Here is a 17790-nt window from a genome sequence, read left to right on the forward strand (position 1 = left end):
AAAATTAGTTGAAACGGCATAATGTAAATAACGGAAATATTATCTATTTTTATTTCATACAGTTTGAGGTTAAATACTTCATGCGAAGCATATAATGCAAATAGTACATCGAGGTAATTAATAAAATCGATACTATGTCATTTACGAACCTGTCAAATATCGATTATACGTCGTTTTTTAGAATCGATGTTTTTCATAACACTATTCCGCCCTGTCAATATATATCTACACATATAAATAGGTACAATACAAATCACAGTTTATTATAATTCGTGTGATTTTGATTTAAAATAAATATTTTTTCGATATTATATATAGAAAGTATTCATAACTATGGTAATAAAAAAAATCAATAACCTGTCAAAAATCCACAATATCGATTATTCATCGTTTAAAATCGATAATTTTCATAGTACAATTTTTCGCCCTGTCAATCTATATGTACACACATAGACAAATATAATATCACTAACAGTGAATCATAATTTATTTAAATTTGGATGAAAATTAATAATTTTTCGATATTATACATAAAACAGTTTATTATATAACACCTAAAAGCATCAATCTCATAACGTAAAACAAACATATGATAATAAAATCTTTGTATGAGGGATACTCCTGGGCTGTGTTTCCAATTTTTTTCTGAACAAGTTCATTATAACCATTTTTTTCGTAGTTTTTTTATAAACGCGTAAACATTGTTGAAATAGTAAAATACTAGAGAAAATTATAGTGTCTCGATAAAAAAATAGTAACAATTATGAAACCAATATCCATTTTTTTTACATCTTATAAGTAATATACTTGTTATCCCATAATTATGTTGATAATGTCTGAAAATATTTAAATTTTGATATTTATAATATGAATGATGACTCGATTTCAATTTCAAACTTTCTACATATACTAAAAATAAATTATCATATTTGATGATACAATAATTATTTACCTAATTTATTTGACAACTAACCTCTTATAAAGTTCACTTTTCAACTTTTCGCGAATGCTCGTGACACTTATCCACTTTTTTATCAATTCTCTATTATATAATTCAATTAAATTATCAATAATAATTTGTTCTAAAACATTTATTACTACAACTATAACACAACAATTATTACACCAAACAATAATAAAGTACCGCTCTTACAAAATGGCAGCTGCGCTTGTCATATAGGGAGAAGGGATAATAGACCTTAATGTCAACAACTGATATGTTTATAACAAATTTTCTTATTGATTTTTCTAGACAGTTTTTTCAAACTATTCATAATAAAATTGTTATTTTCAGTTTTATTAAAATGAAACATCACTGTGTTTTAACAAAGTTCGTTATTATTTTCTTTATTATTATTATTATAATCACAAACGGTCTATTCGCACTTGCAGCCAACTTCACGACGTATCTATTAATATGTTGCCGTGTTGCCGATTACTCTTAGAACAAAAATAATTTTTATAAACAAAATAATATGCTAATAATACTTGCAATGTTCAAAACATAATAAATTAAAAAGAATATTATGTATTCACCTATTTAAATCGTATTATAATTAATTCAATTCTAAAAATAAGCAGTTATTTTTCATTTGAAATAAAGTTTACGAATTCACGTTTGATTCGAAAGTAAAAGTAATCTCATAAATAGTTTAAACATTATATAATTATATTCATTGACATTTTTTACCGATAAAATACAGCTTTCACGCCAAAGTAGTTGTTAAACAGCTGTACTATTAACATCCAACATCAAATATCTTGATATCTCCTACTAAGTTACATTTTTTTTTTAAAATCGGTTTCATTAGAAATTTAAAATTTTTATATATGAAATAAAGAACCAATTAGAAAAAAAGACATTTACGTATATGCACCTCACACGAGAGACTAACGTCTGTGTTTTCCTCTTTCAATAACCTTGGGTTTTAATCTACCGAAACAACAACAAATCATCACTAAAGAGAACAGTTACAAACAATCCTTCGTATAGGAAAGAAGCACATTAAAAGAATTGCACCGCAAAAGTCACGTTCGGAGTAGTTCGATAAAAAAGATGGTACCGTTCGTCTGCTTATTAGTCGTAGGGTTAAGTGGGTCAGTCGTGTCGGCTCCAGTTTCAGGTCGAAGGGATCAATATTATACAACCAAATACGATCACGTCGATGTAGAGATGATTTTGAGTAATAGAAGATTGGTTTATTATTACACGGCGTGTATACTCAATAAAGGGCCGTGCTCGCCCGAAGGACTAGAATTTAAAAGTAAGAAATTTCGATTTATTTGATTTTTTTTTTTTTAATATAAAACAATGGAAAATTATAATGGAGTTTTAAACGTATAAAATAATGACGTGAGATTAATTATAGTGATAATGTTAATAATTTTAAATAGCTTTAATAAATATTTTAAAGCATTAATTAAATGACAAAAAAAAAAAATAAAGATGCTCTCCTCATTTAAATATTGAATAAACAAACGGAAAAATCTTGACAAACTAGTTATTTATTGCTTTTATTTCAAAAAAACATATAAAGAAGCATAAGATGATATTTTTGTGAATTAATTTGATATTAATCAAAAGGCACGTTTTTTAATGTTTCTGTAATACTTAAAACGAGAAAGTGAAATCTCGAAATTATGTAAAACTACAAAGTTGAGGTTAAAAATATATCACGTTCTTGAAAAACTCACGCAAATACAATTAATTGAAATTTTTATATATATATATATATATATATATATATATATATATATATATATATATATATATATATAAAAGACATTCAAAGAGGCGACAAAATTTCAGCAATAATAAAGTTATATTCGAACCACCCTCGTATGTATTCCTATAATTCACTATTTTTCAACGTATTTTACCAATAATTTGAATATTCATATCCCCAATCGATTTTTTTCGAAAAGTAAACTTCTAGTCCGACTCTGTTTGTATCATAGAACGGGCACTAGTTCTATGGAAACAATCCGTTCAATCGAGATTTTATTCGAATCGATTCCGGGGAAATTTCAGGTCTGTTGCTTAATAATAAAATTGTTTATTGCAAAATTCCGGTTTATATTCGAACCACCCTCGTATGTAGTCCTATAATTCACTATTTTTCAACGTATTTTACCAATAATTTGAATATTCATATCCCCAATCGATTTTTTTCGAAAAGTAAACTTCTAGTCCGACTCTGTTTGTATCATAGAACGGGCACTAGTTCTATGGAAACAATCCGTTCAATCGAGATTTTATTCGAATCGATTCCGGGGAAATTTCAAGTCTGTTACTTAATAGTAAAAATGTTTATTGCAAAATTCCGGTTTATATTCGAACCACCCTCGTATGTATTCCTATAATTCACTATTTTTCAACGTATTTTACCAATAATTTGAATATTCATATCCCCAATCGATTTTTTTCGAAAAGTAAACTTCTAGTCCGACTCTGTTTGTATCATAGAACGGGCACTAGTTCTATGGAAACAATCCGTTCAATCGAGATTTTATTCGAATCGATTCCGGGGAAATTTCAGGTCTGTTGCTTAATAATAAAATTGTTTATTGCAAAATTCCTGTTTATATTCGAACCACCCTCGTATGTATTCCTATAATTCACTATTTTTCAACGTATTTTACCAATAATTTGAATATTCATATCCCCAATCGATTTTTTTCGAAAAGTAAACTTCTAGTCCGACTCTGTTTGTATCATAGAACGGGCACTAGTTCTATGGAAACAATCCGTTCAATCGAGATTTTATTCGAATCGATTCCGGGGAAATTTCAAGTCTGTTAGTTAATAGTAAAAATGTTTATTGCAAAATTCCGGTTTATATTCGAACCACCCTCGTATGTATTCCTATAATTCACTATTTTTCAACGTATTTTACCAATAATTTGAATATTCATATCCCCAATCGATTTTTTTCGAAAAGTAAACTTCTAGTCCGACTCTGTTTGTATCATATAACGGGCACTAGTTCTATGGAAACAATCCGTTCAATCGAGATTTTATTCGAATCGATTCCAGCGAAATATCGAGTTGCCTAATGACACATAGACAACCGAAATAAAATTAGTCTAATGAATTCGATAAAATTATGAAAGAAACAAGGTTTTGCATAGATTTTCAAGATTCCGGAAACGATAATATAGAAACTGGAAATACAAATCTCATAACGAATCTACTAAACGAATTATATCTGGTATATGTGTCTTTGTAGGAATAAAAAGATGTGCAACGCACGTATTTCGTCAAGGTAGTTTTATAAATGGTTTTAACAAAAGAAATGTTTAAAAAAAAGACTCATAATTTATAAAATAAAAAAATATATATAACGTTCATTAAATGATTCTAATTTACGAGGAATTTTCGTTGGTTAATCTCGGCATTCATAAAATAAGGTTAGAATGTGACCTATATTTTTTATTTTCTTTGTTTATTATTTATTTTATAGAAAAACCTCCGTTTAATAAATAGCGATATTTGAGAAAAACTAATTTTTTTCCAGTTGTTGGTGATTAAATCAATTACAAACAAAGGAAAGGAAAATAACTTTATAACCTTATAAGATCGTCCCTGTTTATTTTTTTAATGCACATCATTCTCAGAATGAATAATTTTGAATAAATTCTTCCTAATCAATTTGCAAATTATATGAATTTATTTAAGCAGATGACCTCGATGATTTTTTTATATTATTTCGGCTCTAACATCTACATATTTAATTTCCGGCCTAACAAAGAAACACATAAATAAAAAATTAATACCATGTTTTGAAAATGTTTGTTGAATTGATTAAGTCTTTTTTTTTTCGTAATTTTAGTAATTTTTTTTTGTTTTTATGGGTAGTATAACTTGTTTTATAAACTGTAACAAAAAAAAGAGCACGTTAAACAGGTTTTTTTGATTATAGCCTATAGTATAACAAACTAAAACTGAAATTAGTCAGCTATATAATCGCTTTATTTTTATTTCATATAAAGTAGTAGAAATCTAAATACTACATCGTTTGAACGATTTAAATATGTTTAAAAATGTCAAAAAAATATATTATATATGAAGAATTATATACGAGGGTCGTTTGACGAAGTAGTTTTTCAAATTCGACTTTTCATTTGTCTAAAATGGACAAAGTTTGGATACAGAAACTGATGAAATTTACAAACGAGGAATTGAAGTAACATAATTTCGTTAATTTTTTCTATAATAATGAGGAAACATCAATTAAAAAATGACGTTGCCGAACGATCAGTATAAAAAAATTTATCCAACAACGAAAACAATTTCTGTTATGTGGATTTTAAAATCAATCAGACAGATGACGTTAGCAATATGGCGGAAATCAACTATCTGTCAGTTTTGTTACATTTTGACAGATGACGTTAGCAATATGGCGGAAATCAACTATCTGTCAGGTTCATGTTACATTTTGACAGATGACGTTAGCAATATGGCGAAAACAAACTATCTGTCAGATTCACGTTACATTTTGACAGATGACGTCAGCAATATGGCGAAAATCAACTATCTGTCAGTTTTGTTACATTTTGACAGATGACGTTAGCAATATGGCGGAAATCAACTATCTGTCAGGTTCATGTTACATTTTGACAGATGACGTTAGCAATATGGCGAAAACAAACTATCTGTCAGGTTCATGTTACATTTTGACAGATGACGTTAGCAATATGGCGGAAATCAACTATCTGTCAGGTTCATGTTACATTTTGACAGATGACGTTAGCAATATGGCGGAAATCAACTATCTGTCAGGTTCATGTTACATTTTGACAGATGACGTTAGCAATATGGCGAAAACAAACTATCTGTCAGATTCACGTTACATTTTGACAGATGACGTCAGCAATATGGCGAAAATCAACTATCTGTCAGTTTTGTTACATTTTGACAGATGACGTTAGCAATATGGCGGAAATCAACTATCTGTCAGGTTCATTTTACATTTTGACAGATGACGTTAGCAATATGGCGAAAACAAACTATCTGTCAGGTTCACGTTACATTTTGACAGATGACGTTAGCAATATGGCGAAAATCAACTATCTGTCAGGTTCATGTTACATTTTGACAGATGACGTTAGCAATATGGCGGAAATCAACTATCTGTCAGGTTCATGTTACATTTTGACAGATGACGTTAGCAATATGGCGAAAACAAACTATCTGTCAGATTCACGTTACATTTTGACAGATGACGTCAGCAATATGGCGAAAATCAACTATCTGTCAGTTTTGTTACATTTTGACAGATGACGTTAGCAATATGGCGGAAATCAACTATCTGTCAGGTTCATGTTACATTTTGACAGATGACGTTAGCAATATGACGGAAATCAACTATAACCACCGTAGCGTTAATGCGGTAGACGGAATGAACGCGAACATGACGCGCTGTAGATGTTCATAAATATCAAAAATACAACGGAAATTTAAAGCTAACATGACTCGCTAAGAAACATAACCTTAAAAGTGCATATATGTCAAGATTTTTTAAACGGTCATGGACGTCTGTTTATCACTTTAATCGCCTCCGTTTGACATTCGGATAAATGATCAGGAAGAATATTTAAGATACTGCCGTGATATTATTCATTAGTTGGCAACACTGAATTATTATTACATTATAACAACGTAATTCGGTATTAAGTTATTTTCAAACTGTCGCACCTCTATACCTATTCGATTGAAATACGTTAAAAAAATATTTTAATCAATTATTATTGTTGTTTGAAAATAAAGTTTTTCACGTCAAATTTTTACTGCATTCGAATATCTTTCAGAACTTATACCGGACGCGTTACGAACCAACTGCAAACGATGTACGGAAAAACAAAAAATCGCCACCGTTCAAGCCATAAAAGGTTTAATGAACAGATACGAAACCGTCTGGGAACAACTCAAAGCCGAATGGGACCCCGACGATCTATACGTAAAAAAATTCCTCGAAACTCACGGCGACAGCGCCCTCGTCGCCAATCCGAACGTCATTTCGAACAGATTCGACAACGACGATTCCTCCGATCAAACACAATCGTCGTCGAATTCGACTACGACTCGAATCGAATCAACTACGTCTGTTTACACTAATGTAGGGATAAATTCGCGTCCAGTACCGGCTCTAGATCCCGCAATTGCGCCATTGGCAAACTCGATAGGAGAAAGCATTAGGGCTACGGTAAGTTTTGGGAATAACATTGTTAAGAAGGTTATTAAAGATATAGAAACAATTGGTAATACTGTTGTTACGACTGGAAATCGTATCGCCGGGAATATACGGAACGTTGTACGAGAAGCCGCAAGACCTCGAAAGAACGTTCAAAATATATAATTATAATTTTTCTATTGTTATTAATATTTTTTTTTATTTTTATATGTATATATCAATTTTTTTAAGATATTTACAGGATACTAATAATAAAATATCTTGTATTCTAGATACTTTTTTATTACCAACATTATAAAACTAAAATATTTGCGAAAAAAAAAGTTTCAATACTCCCCTCGTAACTATCATCCAACATAAATAGTCTCTCTTAATAAACTTTTGATTTCGTTGATAATATACGAGGTGTAATCAAAGAGTACTGTTTTTAATTATTTCAACTTATATATCTTAAATAAACGAAAAATGTATTATTTTCGAAAAAAAAAACCTTCTAAATGAGACAGATATAATACGTCGTTTGCTCATTTTGATTCGTCTCTTAATACCAGCACGAAATTCATAGTTATCCCCCTTGAAACTATACCTTTTTATATCAGATCTAATTTACTTTGTATATGAAACTTGTACGAAAAAAATCGAATGTCATATTTTTTAATCACACCTCGTATGTAAATAAAATGTTGAAACTGATTTTTAGCTGTTGATTTCGTAATTTAAAAGCAACAAAATAATTTTTTATTCAAATGTATACGTATAGTAAATTTAGTAGTCCATCAAATATAACCTCAAATTTTCCAAAAAACAAGACGTGAATCATATTGTTCGTAACCCAATTCGTGACAATGTCAAAAAAGTAATTTTTGATGAAAACATTACAAGTATATAATCAAATTTTCACCTAACAAAAATGATGACATCATTATATTAAGTATATCACTTTTTTTATCGACTTATTCCTATCAAAAACCCAAAATTCTGATTTTCATATCAATTTTACGAGTTAATAAAAACTCCCGATCGTTATTTTCAAATTTGTTTATCATTAGTTTCAAAAAATTTTCTAATTTCTATTTAATATTGAAAACAAGGCTAAACAGACAAATACCGAGAAATAATCAAATTCAATTAACAATTTATCAATTATTTATCGTTCAATAAACGTTGCAGAAAGACATATTTTCATTTCAAAATCAACAACAAACTAAAAGTTTTCGAATTTTGAATAGCAAATTTTAAAATTCACTTTTCTCAGTGTAATAAATACCTCAAGATACATAACCTGTACAAGAACCTATTTGAAATGATATATTATCGTGGCAATAAACTCAAACTTGTCGACATCGAGAATAACCAGAAGGTATTATTTTAATTAGTTACGCTTTGAAATAATAACTACTTTTTGGTTATATTTGGCTACATCTATTTTTTTTAACACGATTAGCTTACGGCACTATTATTAATAATATATTTAAATCAATAATCACTAACCTGCAATTGACTAAATTCCAGCTTTTGGTAAGGTATCGATAATAATTTGAATAATAGTTCCTCCCTGTATATATTGTAGAGAATATATCAAATTTACCCATATATCTACTAATGGCAACTACCTCGTGTTTACTAACATAATTATTTACATCACTTTAAACGGCTTTAATTCCACTTTTGCTTAACTAACACTATTTTTTCAGATTTATGGAATTTCCCAATTTTGTCATACGTTTAAAGTAAGTCTCATTGTTTTGTTGCATCAACTCACATCGTCAGTTGCAGAGAATTCTGTCAAATTTTTCCTAACCCCTACGAACGGTTAACAACATGGCGGCACTATATTCAAGCGGACACTATTATACCTCATAGGTTATAACAACCAGAAGAAGAGTCTGATTACCATACCAAACGTTAATTTATTATTTTTTAGTACATATTTTTTTTCGAAGTACTGAGGTTTTTTTTTAATTTTATTTTTTTAACGTACTAACGTGTATACATCGTTGATCACGCAACGAGGGCATGATTCAACTCGAGGCAGGTCCGCATTGAGGATCAATTGGTATAATATGAAAAATTAACGGTGATGTCTCTTTTCTGGGTTTATTTAGGCTGTATATATAAATTTAATTGGGAATAAGGGCTACGACGGTATATCGACATTATATATGAAACGATAATGAAAATATATAGAATCGCTAGTAAAAAAATGGCGTTTAAAATTATTAAATCTGTAAGTACAGTTTAATATAAATATTTTTATATTAAAAATGAAACTTGTCCATTGCTCTTTATTAATTTTAATTTATACGAAATACTTGTCACGTGACTAATTCGTATTATATAAATAACGCTTCGAATTTACATTTTAATTATTTCGAATCTAGTCACATAGGATGCCACTTCAATTTTTGAATGACAAAATATTTCAATAGTGTAATTGTCAGTTTATTTTCAAAAATTCAAATACAATTATTTCATAATAACAAAACGTTGTTTTATTCATAAACCTCGCGAAAAAATATTGTTATGAACTCGTTCACTACATAATCGGTAAAGCCGGTCCAGTTCGATTATGTTTCTAAAATTTAAAATCTAAAATTGGTAGACAAATTTCCCAGAAAAACTATGAAATTTTTTTATAACCCATTATAGTCGTTTTTATATAATCAATTTCTAGAAATTGTGATAATATAAAATGACGTGATCTAATTTGATTATCATCGAGAGTTAATATAAAAATGCACCATAACACGAGCGCTACGAGTTGCTGATGTTCATTTATATCCACAGTTGTCAGACTTTTTTTAATGAAATTCCTATAATTGAGTAATCGGCAAAAAAATACTTGAGAATTTGAAATAATAACAAAAAATAAAATTCATCCTGTAACTGAAAACGTTTACGTAGCCAAAATGAAAATTCGAGTTGTTTTATGTATCTCATACTAATACAAATAAAATTATCTGTTCAAAAATTCTTTAAATTCATATAAAAACTCAAAGTCTGGCAACATTGTTTATGTGAATATACTTTTACCACTAATACTACCAACCAACGAAATATAAAATCACTATTAATATAGTTTCGAAAGAGGCCAACGTCAATATGTTCCATAAAAATAGAATAAAAAAGAAGAAGATTTATTATATGTTTATTTTAGAAAATTATCAAAGTACCTCATAAGAAAAAATGAGAGTTAATGCAGAAAAAGCAACCAAATGCTTTATAATAAATAAGAATAATAGAAATTTAAGTTTCAAAATAATATTATCAAATAAGAAAGTAACAACCTCAATCACTACATTTCCGTTTTGATAAAACAGTCGTTACAAACTTCGAAGATAGAGCTTCGCCCCTATGCTGTTACTGCGAGGTACGAGTTTTTCACGATTTTATTTATAGTTTTCTTTCAAAATTGGATAAAACCATCATAAAAAAAAATAAAAAAATTTTCTAATTAGAATTTATACGAGGGTGATACAATGCATTTGTATTGTTAAATACTGAGGTGAGTTTTAGAATAATGTCATGATTTAACATTGAAATAATTCAAATGGTTTTGCTTACGAGGGTAATACAATTGATTAGTTAAACTTGACAATATGGATATTTAACTCCCCTTATCATTCAAACACGATGTTTTTTAAAAAATTTCGAATTTATTATAAATTTTTTGTTTGCAATATTTTTATACGGGGGTATTACAACAAATTTTTGTCAAATATCAAAAAAGGGTTGAAATGTTTAAATGATAATACCTTAAAACATTCGTATACGACATTTCTTCCCTCGGTAGGGAATTTTTTTATAAAATTTCGAAGCAATTCGTTCAAGATATTTTCATACGGGGGTTTCACAATTAATTTGAGTTGAATAACACCCTGAACTACGAGGGTATTACAATAAATTTGCGTTAAATATCGAAAAAAAAGCATTTCCATCATTTTTTCCAGCAAGTTTTCAAATAATTCAAAGGGTTTTGTTTAATATAATTTCTACGGGGGTGTTTCAATTAATATGTGTCGAAAATCACCTCATGTTACGTTAAGTAACTGTTTCTAAATAAATTTTCGTATAATTTTATATGAAATAAATTTGAGGTAAATACAAATAAAGAGGTTAAACAATATAAGGTACTATTAAAAGTCGAAAAAAATCGAATAGTATTTCAAAGAGGAGTCAAATAAATATACGGAATTTTCAGTTCGGAATATTTTAATTTACAAAAAAACCTATTGACCAAAAAACTTACAATCGCATACACTTCATATATATTATATTTTACGTTGTTTCTATTTTTAAATTTAAGTTAAAAACGATGATAATGAGATAATTAATTAATTAATTAAACAAAAAAAAAACGATGACAACTTTGCTAATATATACGGTGATATATTTAAGAAAAAAAACATTTTTAATGATAAATTTTTCTAAATTCGGACGTCAACGTCCAATATTGTTTAAACAAATTATAACAAATATTTTTAATAGAAAATCGTAGCAGGAATGGTATTTAGAATAAATATTTTTTTTTTAACATGAACGATTTACAAAACAAAAAATTGTTAATAAATATGACAGAATTAACTAGTTGGGATAGGGGGTCGTGGAAAGGGGGATTAAAGATTAGGCTAAGAAATATTGGTGTCTTCTAATTTTTTTTTTTCAAACCCAAAAAAACGAACAAACTTTGAATAAAAATCAAAAATTTTTAAAATAACTATACATACAGACGGATATTACTATATAATAATGATGGTAGCGGTGCTACTGTACAAAAGAGATGACTTAAGTGACCATCTTTAACCTGAAAAAAAATATAATTTTTTATTTCTTCGAATACGAGGAGCGATGATGAAATTCATCTATTTTTATAAACCGAAACAAGTTAAAATCGTTTTAATGAAAAAAACTATTGAAAAACTACAAAACGGATGGTAAAAAGCACTTTTTGAGGTTAGAATCGATTGGAAATATCCATAATCGAATACGAGGGGATTTAATGAATCTCTCCAGCTTTTGGAAACGAATTTAGGTAAAAATTGTTTATATAGATAGCGGGTACAAGAAATAAAAGAACTTTTTGAGGTTAGAATCGTTTTGGCACATCCATAATGTGAATTTTATTCAAATACGAGGGGCCCTGATGAAATATTCTCAATTTTCTAAAATGAAAACAAGTAAAATTTGTTTTTAAACAAGCATACATTCTTTATTATTCAAATACGAGGAGTCTTTTGAAATTTTTTCAATTTTTAAGAAGGAAAACTGATAAAAATTGTTTTAGTTGTTAAATAGAATAGGGAAAATTGAAAAGAAACATTTTTTTGAAGTTATAATCATTATGAAACAGCCATTAGATTCAAAATTATTCAATTACGAGGAGCTTCGTTGAATTTTTCCCATTTTCGAGGCATTAAATGAGATACGATCCATATTTTTCTCCCAATAATTAAATAAAAACTTTATTGAAATCGTATTTTTCAATTTTTTACACCAAATATACGAGGTAACTACGTAAACATAAAATATACTACAAAATAGTAGCCTACCCCTGTATTTTTAAAAGTAATATGAACGTTCCATATTTTTCCTCAAAAATCACAAATTTTAGAAAAATTTCATTGAAATCGAATTATTTTGCGATTTTTTAGACCCAAGAATACGAAGGGACCACAATAGCATCTGATTTTTTGCAAAATAGTAATTAATCCCTGAATATTTAGAAATAATTTGAAATTCCCCTCACAAATCCCAAAGATTTAATAAAAATCCACTAAAAACACATAATTTTTTCAATTTATTATAACCATAAGTACGAGGGGACCACGATAGTATCAAATTTACTACAAAATACTAACTGGCCCCCGTATTTTCTTAAATAACAAAAATGTTCCATTTTTTCTCTCTTGAAACCCAAAGATTTCATGAAAAATTCATTAAAACCTGATAATTTTACAATTTTCCGAATCCAATAATACGAGGTGACTATATTAGTATAAAATTTAGTAGAAAATAGCGAATGATTCCTGTATTTTGAAAATAACAAAAATTTTCAATTTTTTTTTATATAAAACTCGAAGATTTAATAGAAAATTCAATTTCGGGAACCGAAAATACGAGGGGACCACGATGGTTATAAAATTTACTACAAAATAGTGACCGATATTTCGATTAACATCGTCTTTTTACTTACCATTGGATCAAAATATTTTCAGCAACATCCGGATTTGGTAGTTTCGACTGGTCGACTTTGATCGAACCTAACTTTGTTACCCTGATCCGCCGCCGAAGAAGGTGGGCCCACTCTATTTTTAATTTCCTCGGCCATGGTCATGAACGCCTGTTCCACGTTGGTAGCGTTCTTCGCCGATGTTTCCAAAAACGGTATACCCAACTGATCAGCGTATTCCTAACCGAAATAAAAAAAAAAACAAATACAAACCCACCAATAACTAACGATAACGATAAAAAACATAGTGCCCCCTTGAAACTATCATTTAAAATCTAAAACAGATGAAAAAACAACAATATCAAAAAGAAATGACACAATTAAAGATATTTAAGTCACCAAACTCGAAATATTCAAATCAATGACCTACTTATAGATAAAAAACGATTCTAGTGCTGCCACTGTCACTAATCTAGTGAAAATGATTTATTTTATGCACAATAAACAAATAACGATGTAAACAGTAATTTAAAGTGAGCAGTTATCACTAATAAAGTCATTAAAAACCCCTATAACTCACATATTATTAAAACGACGACAAAATAAGTATTAATATACGAGGTATCCACCGAAAAAATTCTGAAATTATAAAACTATTATGAAATTTGTATCTCATACCTTGGCCGTAGTAAAATCGACAACTTTCTTTGTTGTTAGATCGCTTTTGTTGCCTACAAGTAGTTTATTTACGTTGTCACACGCATAACGATCGATTTCCTCTAACCACTGTTTGACGTTGTTGAAAGAATCTTGATCCGTACAATCGTAAACTACAATGATACCGTGAGCTCCTCTATAATAACTCGAAGTGATCGTTCTAAATCGTTCTTGACCTGCAGTATCCCACTAGAAAAAGAATATTTAAAACCGAGAAAAGTTTGGAAAAATGTACTCACGATTTGCAATTTAATTGTCTTCCCGTCTAGGTCAATAGTTCTGATTTTCTGTAAATCGAAAAAAAAATGTTATGGAACATATTTAGTTAGTAAATTGGTAAACTTACAAAATCTACTCCGATAGTACTAATATAACTCTCTGTATAAGTGTCGTCCTAAAAAAAAAAGATAAATTTTTATATTATTCGATCAATTATTTGTTATATATCATTTTTTTCATTTAAGTAGATATTAAGAAACATTAAAACAAAAAAAACGTGGAAAGAGTCCTAAAAATCACACAAAATGTAGCTTGGACACATAATACGACACTATAAAGAAGAATTTTCAACTTTTAAACAACAGCTGACAAATTTTCAGCATATTCCTTGAAATATTTTGTTCATCAAATTTGAAGAATTGTGATTCAAATCACCTCTGGACCCCCAAAAAAATGATCCAAAACACAAACCAATGAATAATGGCTTAAAAAGTTGGCAATGATTGAATCACTTACAAATCTTTTCAAACTGAACATAATTTGGCCAAAAAACTTTTTATATAATTCACTACACTGGATATTTATAGGTGGATAGGTTAGGTAACAAATTTTTCTACTGTACTTCAATATGAAGCAATAAATTCCTAGTTCATGTTGATAATTCTAATAATCACCTCAAGAAAATATATTTTTCAATGTAATGGGGCGATAAAACATGATCAAAAATATAAAGCTGAATAACCTGATTCAGCTCTAACCAATTTTTGATATTTAAAACAATTTCAGTTTCCCAAAGTACCTCAACTGAATTTAAACAAAAAATCAATATTAATCTATACTCAACCAACAATTATATTACAAATTGCAAAGTTACAACACAAAAAGACCCTGAATTACATTAATTGATAGTGTAATGTATTTATTTATTAAACTAATTGAAAATTTTTATCCAAAATTGTAGTAAAATTGAAAAAACTTCCACACCTAAAGCCTTTTGAAAATTTAGTAGACAAAATGATATATAAAAGACACTTTAGACTAATTTTAAAGTTACTTGAATCAGTAGATTCCTATAACAATATCTAATAAAAAAACTACGCAATTATCTAAGTAATATGTATTAAAAATTAAACATTGAAAACAGAACTAGTATATAATATTCAAATAGTTACTTACTGCAAATCTCAATAACAAACATGATTTCCCTACGCCAGAGTCTCCAATGAGAAGCAACTTGAATAAGTAATCACTAAAAGAATGTAAACTTTATGTACATCAAATAAATTAACAGAGCATCAATTTTTTAAAACAATTTGTTTGTTATTCATCGATTTTTATTTGAAAAAGAGAAAACTACACTTTTATGTTTCACTGTTCAAAATAATGTAAAAACAAAATATTTGTACGAATTCTTTTTATGACTTCCTCCTTTCTAAAATGGTCCTAATATTGATTCTACAATAAATCTTATGTCCTTTTCTTTACTAGCTAATCAGCTACTTTGTTATCTGTCAAATAATCAAAATGTTCTTGTAAATAAAGAAGAATGTGTTTACCTTCATATCATTACATCCAACTTTTTTATCTAATTTAACCTGCATATTCAGTTAGTAAAAGACATTATAGAAAAACTGCTAGTGAAAGGAATGATGTTTTTTAGTTGTTACACATTATGAAAAATAATGGATTTGTGGAGCATAATTATCAGCAAAATATATTAAAAAAATTGTATATATAAGCCAAATATGAAATTCACTAGTATTTAATAGAATAATAGAAAGTGATTTTAGTAAAAAAAATTCAATTCAATACTACAAAAATTTATATATAAAAAATAACCTGTTGAAAATTCATAAAAACAGGTGATAAAAAATTGTTTACATCATTAGATCCCCATTAATTATTCCCAACTATTAACTTGCTTTTATTAATTTCAATATATACATTATCTTGCTATTATAGATTTTTTTATTTGATAATTTGTCACTGAAATATCTATATTTATTAAATTTTGAACTCAAACATTTTCATATAAATACAAAATGGTTTAAAAGTCTAAAGTTAATTTTGTACGATTTTTATCTGATTTGAAAATTTTGGAAATTGGTTGTAAATTCGAGCAAATAAATTCAAACATAATAATTCTAATAAAATATTATTAATTTGTTGATTGAAAATCAATAACAATGTAAATTAAGACTATATTTAAACACGATTGAACTTAGAAGATAAAGTCCAAAGACATCAAACACAAAGACAAAGAAATCAAATATTTCAATAATCAACTGTTCAATAGTTTAAAATCTGAACATATTTTTGATTAAAACAAATAAAAATCACAACTTATCAACTAAACGATACAAAATTCTCTTTTAAAAACCTGACTCATGTCATAAGATGACGTTCTACTTGTAATCATAGTAAATGGTGGGTGGACGTATCCTTTACTTTCATAAAGGTTTCACCTGAATTAATAGAATTTGAACACAGGTACAAAAAATAAATTAAACGATGAAATATCTCATCATATACTAATACTGGTTTTACTACTACGTAATTCTCGTATAAAAATGTTACCTTCATTGTCAAAATCGTCTAATAAAAAATGATAAATAAATCGATACTTACTATTCAGGATTCATTTTCTATATTTATAAAATTTTTCTTGTTACTTAAAAGCGATAGTTACGTGTTTATTGCACTCTTGTACTAGTTCACTAGCCGTTTCTAAAGGATTATTGTATATAATTGAGACAAATTTAGGACGACGTATTTCTTGAATCACAATCGCAACAACTTGATTCATTTGACTGACGTATTGCCAAAGTGGCAGCCTAATCGGTAATGGCAGCTTCATAGCGGGTAATTTGAATAATAACTTTCATTTCGAGGTTTATAAATGAAATTTCTTTTCGAAATAATTAAAATATTTATATTAAAGATATTTAAATCGTTTTATTGAAACTATAATCTATTTATTATAATGAAAAATGTTTCTATAACTTATTTCTATTTTTATCAACAGAACGTATTTTGTGTCAAGCATAGAATAATTACTCTATAATTTTTAACATCGATGGATTAATATAAAACTATTTTTAAAACGTTAAAAAATATTCTAGTTTTTTTCAATATTAGTGATTTAAGTACTCGTAGATGAAATTGGGAATTGAAATCTTTTATATTACACCATTCTGTTATACATCATAGATAAACTTGATAACGATAATGTTATTCAGAGTTGTTATAAATTTCAAATTCAATCAATATATTGAAAAAATTACCTAAAAGTTGTAGTTTGGTTTTGTTACCTTTACATTTAGCTTTTATTAAACGTCAGTGGTTTTTTGAAATTTCAATTATAGATTAAATCATGAACAAGCTCTCACTTCACTGTTTGTAATATATCTATGGTACACACAAGGTTCGAATAAGATTTATGATTATATTAGTCTGTGGTTGAATGTTTAATATTTTATAAAAATAATAAAC

At 28.0% G+C, this 17790-nt stretch overlaps 2 protein-coding genes across 3 annotated transcripts; one reads left to right on the forward strand and one right to left on the reverse strand.

Moving 5' to 3' along the window:
* The first annotated feature begins 1969 nt into the window (after positions 1-1969).
* On the forward strand, positions 1970-9678 carry LOC130449635 (uncharacterized). 2 transcript variants are annotated; one of them, XM_056787582.1, is made up of 3 exons: positions 1970-2264; positions 6811-7205; positions 8888-9678. In XM_056787582.1, exons 1-3 carry the CDS (start codon positions 2057-2059, stop codon positions 9008-9010), a joined length of 726 nt encoding a protein of 241 aa, XP_056643560.1. In that variant the 5' UTR covers positions 1970-2056; the 3' UTR covers positions 9011-9678. The 2 variants fall into 2 exon arrangements, with proteins under 2 accessions (XP_056643560.1, XP_056643559.1); XM_056787581.1 differs by lacking the exon at positions 8888-9678 and having other exon boundaries at positions 6811-7464.
* Positions 9614-17687, reverse strand: LOC130449636 (ras-related protein Rab-1A). The gene is made up of 7 exons (XM_056787583.1): positions 16927-17687; positions 15475-15547; positions 14426-14473; positions 14319-14366; positions 14041-14268; positions 13387-13602; positions 9614-11997 (listed from the first exon to the last, which is right to left on the reverse strand). The coding sequence occupies exons 1-6, from the start codon at positions 16938-16940 to the stop codon at positions 13405-13407; spliced, it is 609 nt and encodes a 202-aa protein (XP_056643561.1). The 5' UTR covers positions 16941-17687; the 3' UTR covers positions 9614-11997; positions 13387-13404.
* Positions 17688-17790: the final 103 nt, after the last annotated feature.

Source organism: Diorhabda sublineata, chromosome 10, assembly GCF_026230105.1.
Source record: "Diorhabda sublineata isolate icDioSubl1.1 chromosome 10, icDioSubl1.1, whole genome shotgun sequence".
NCBI classification, from domain to species: domain Eukaryota; kingdom Metazoa; phylum Arthropoda; class Insecta; order Coleoptera; family Chrysomelidae; genus Diorhabda; species Diorhabda sublineata.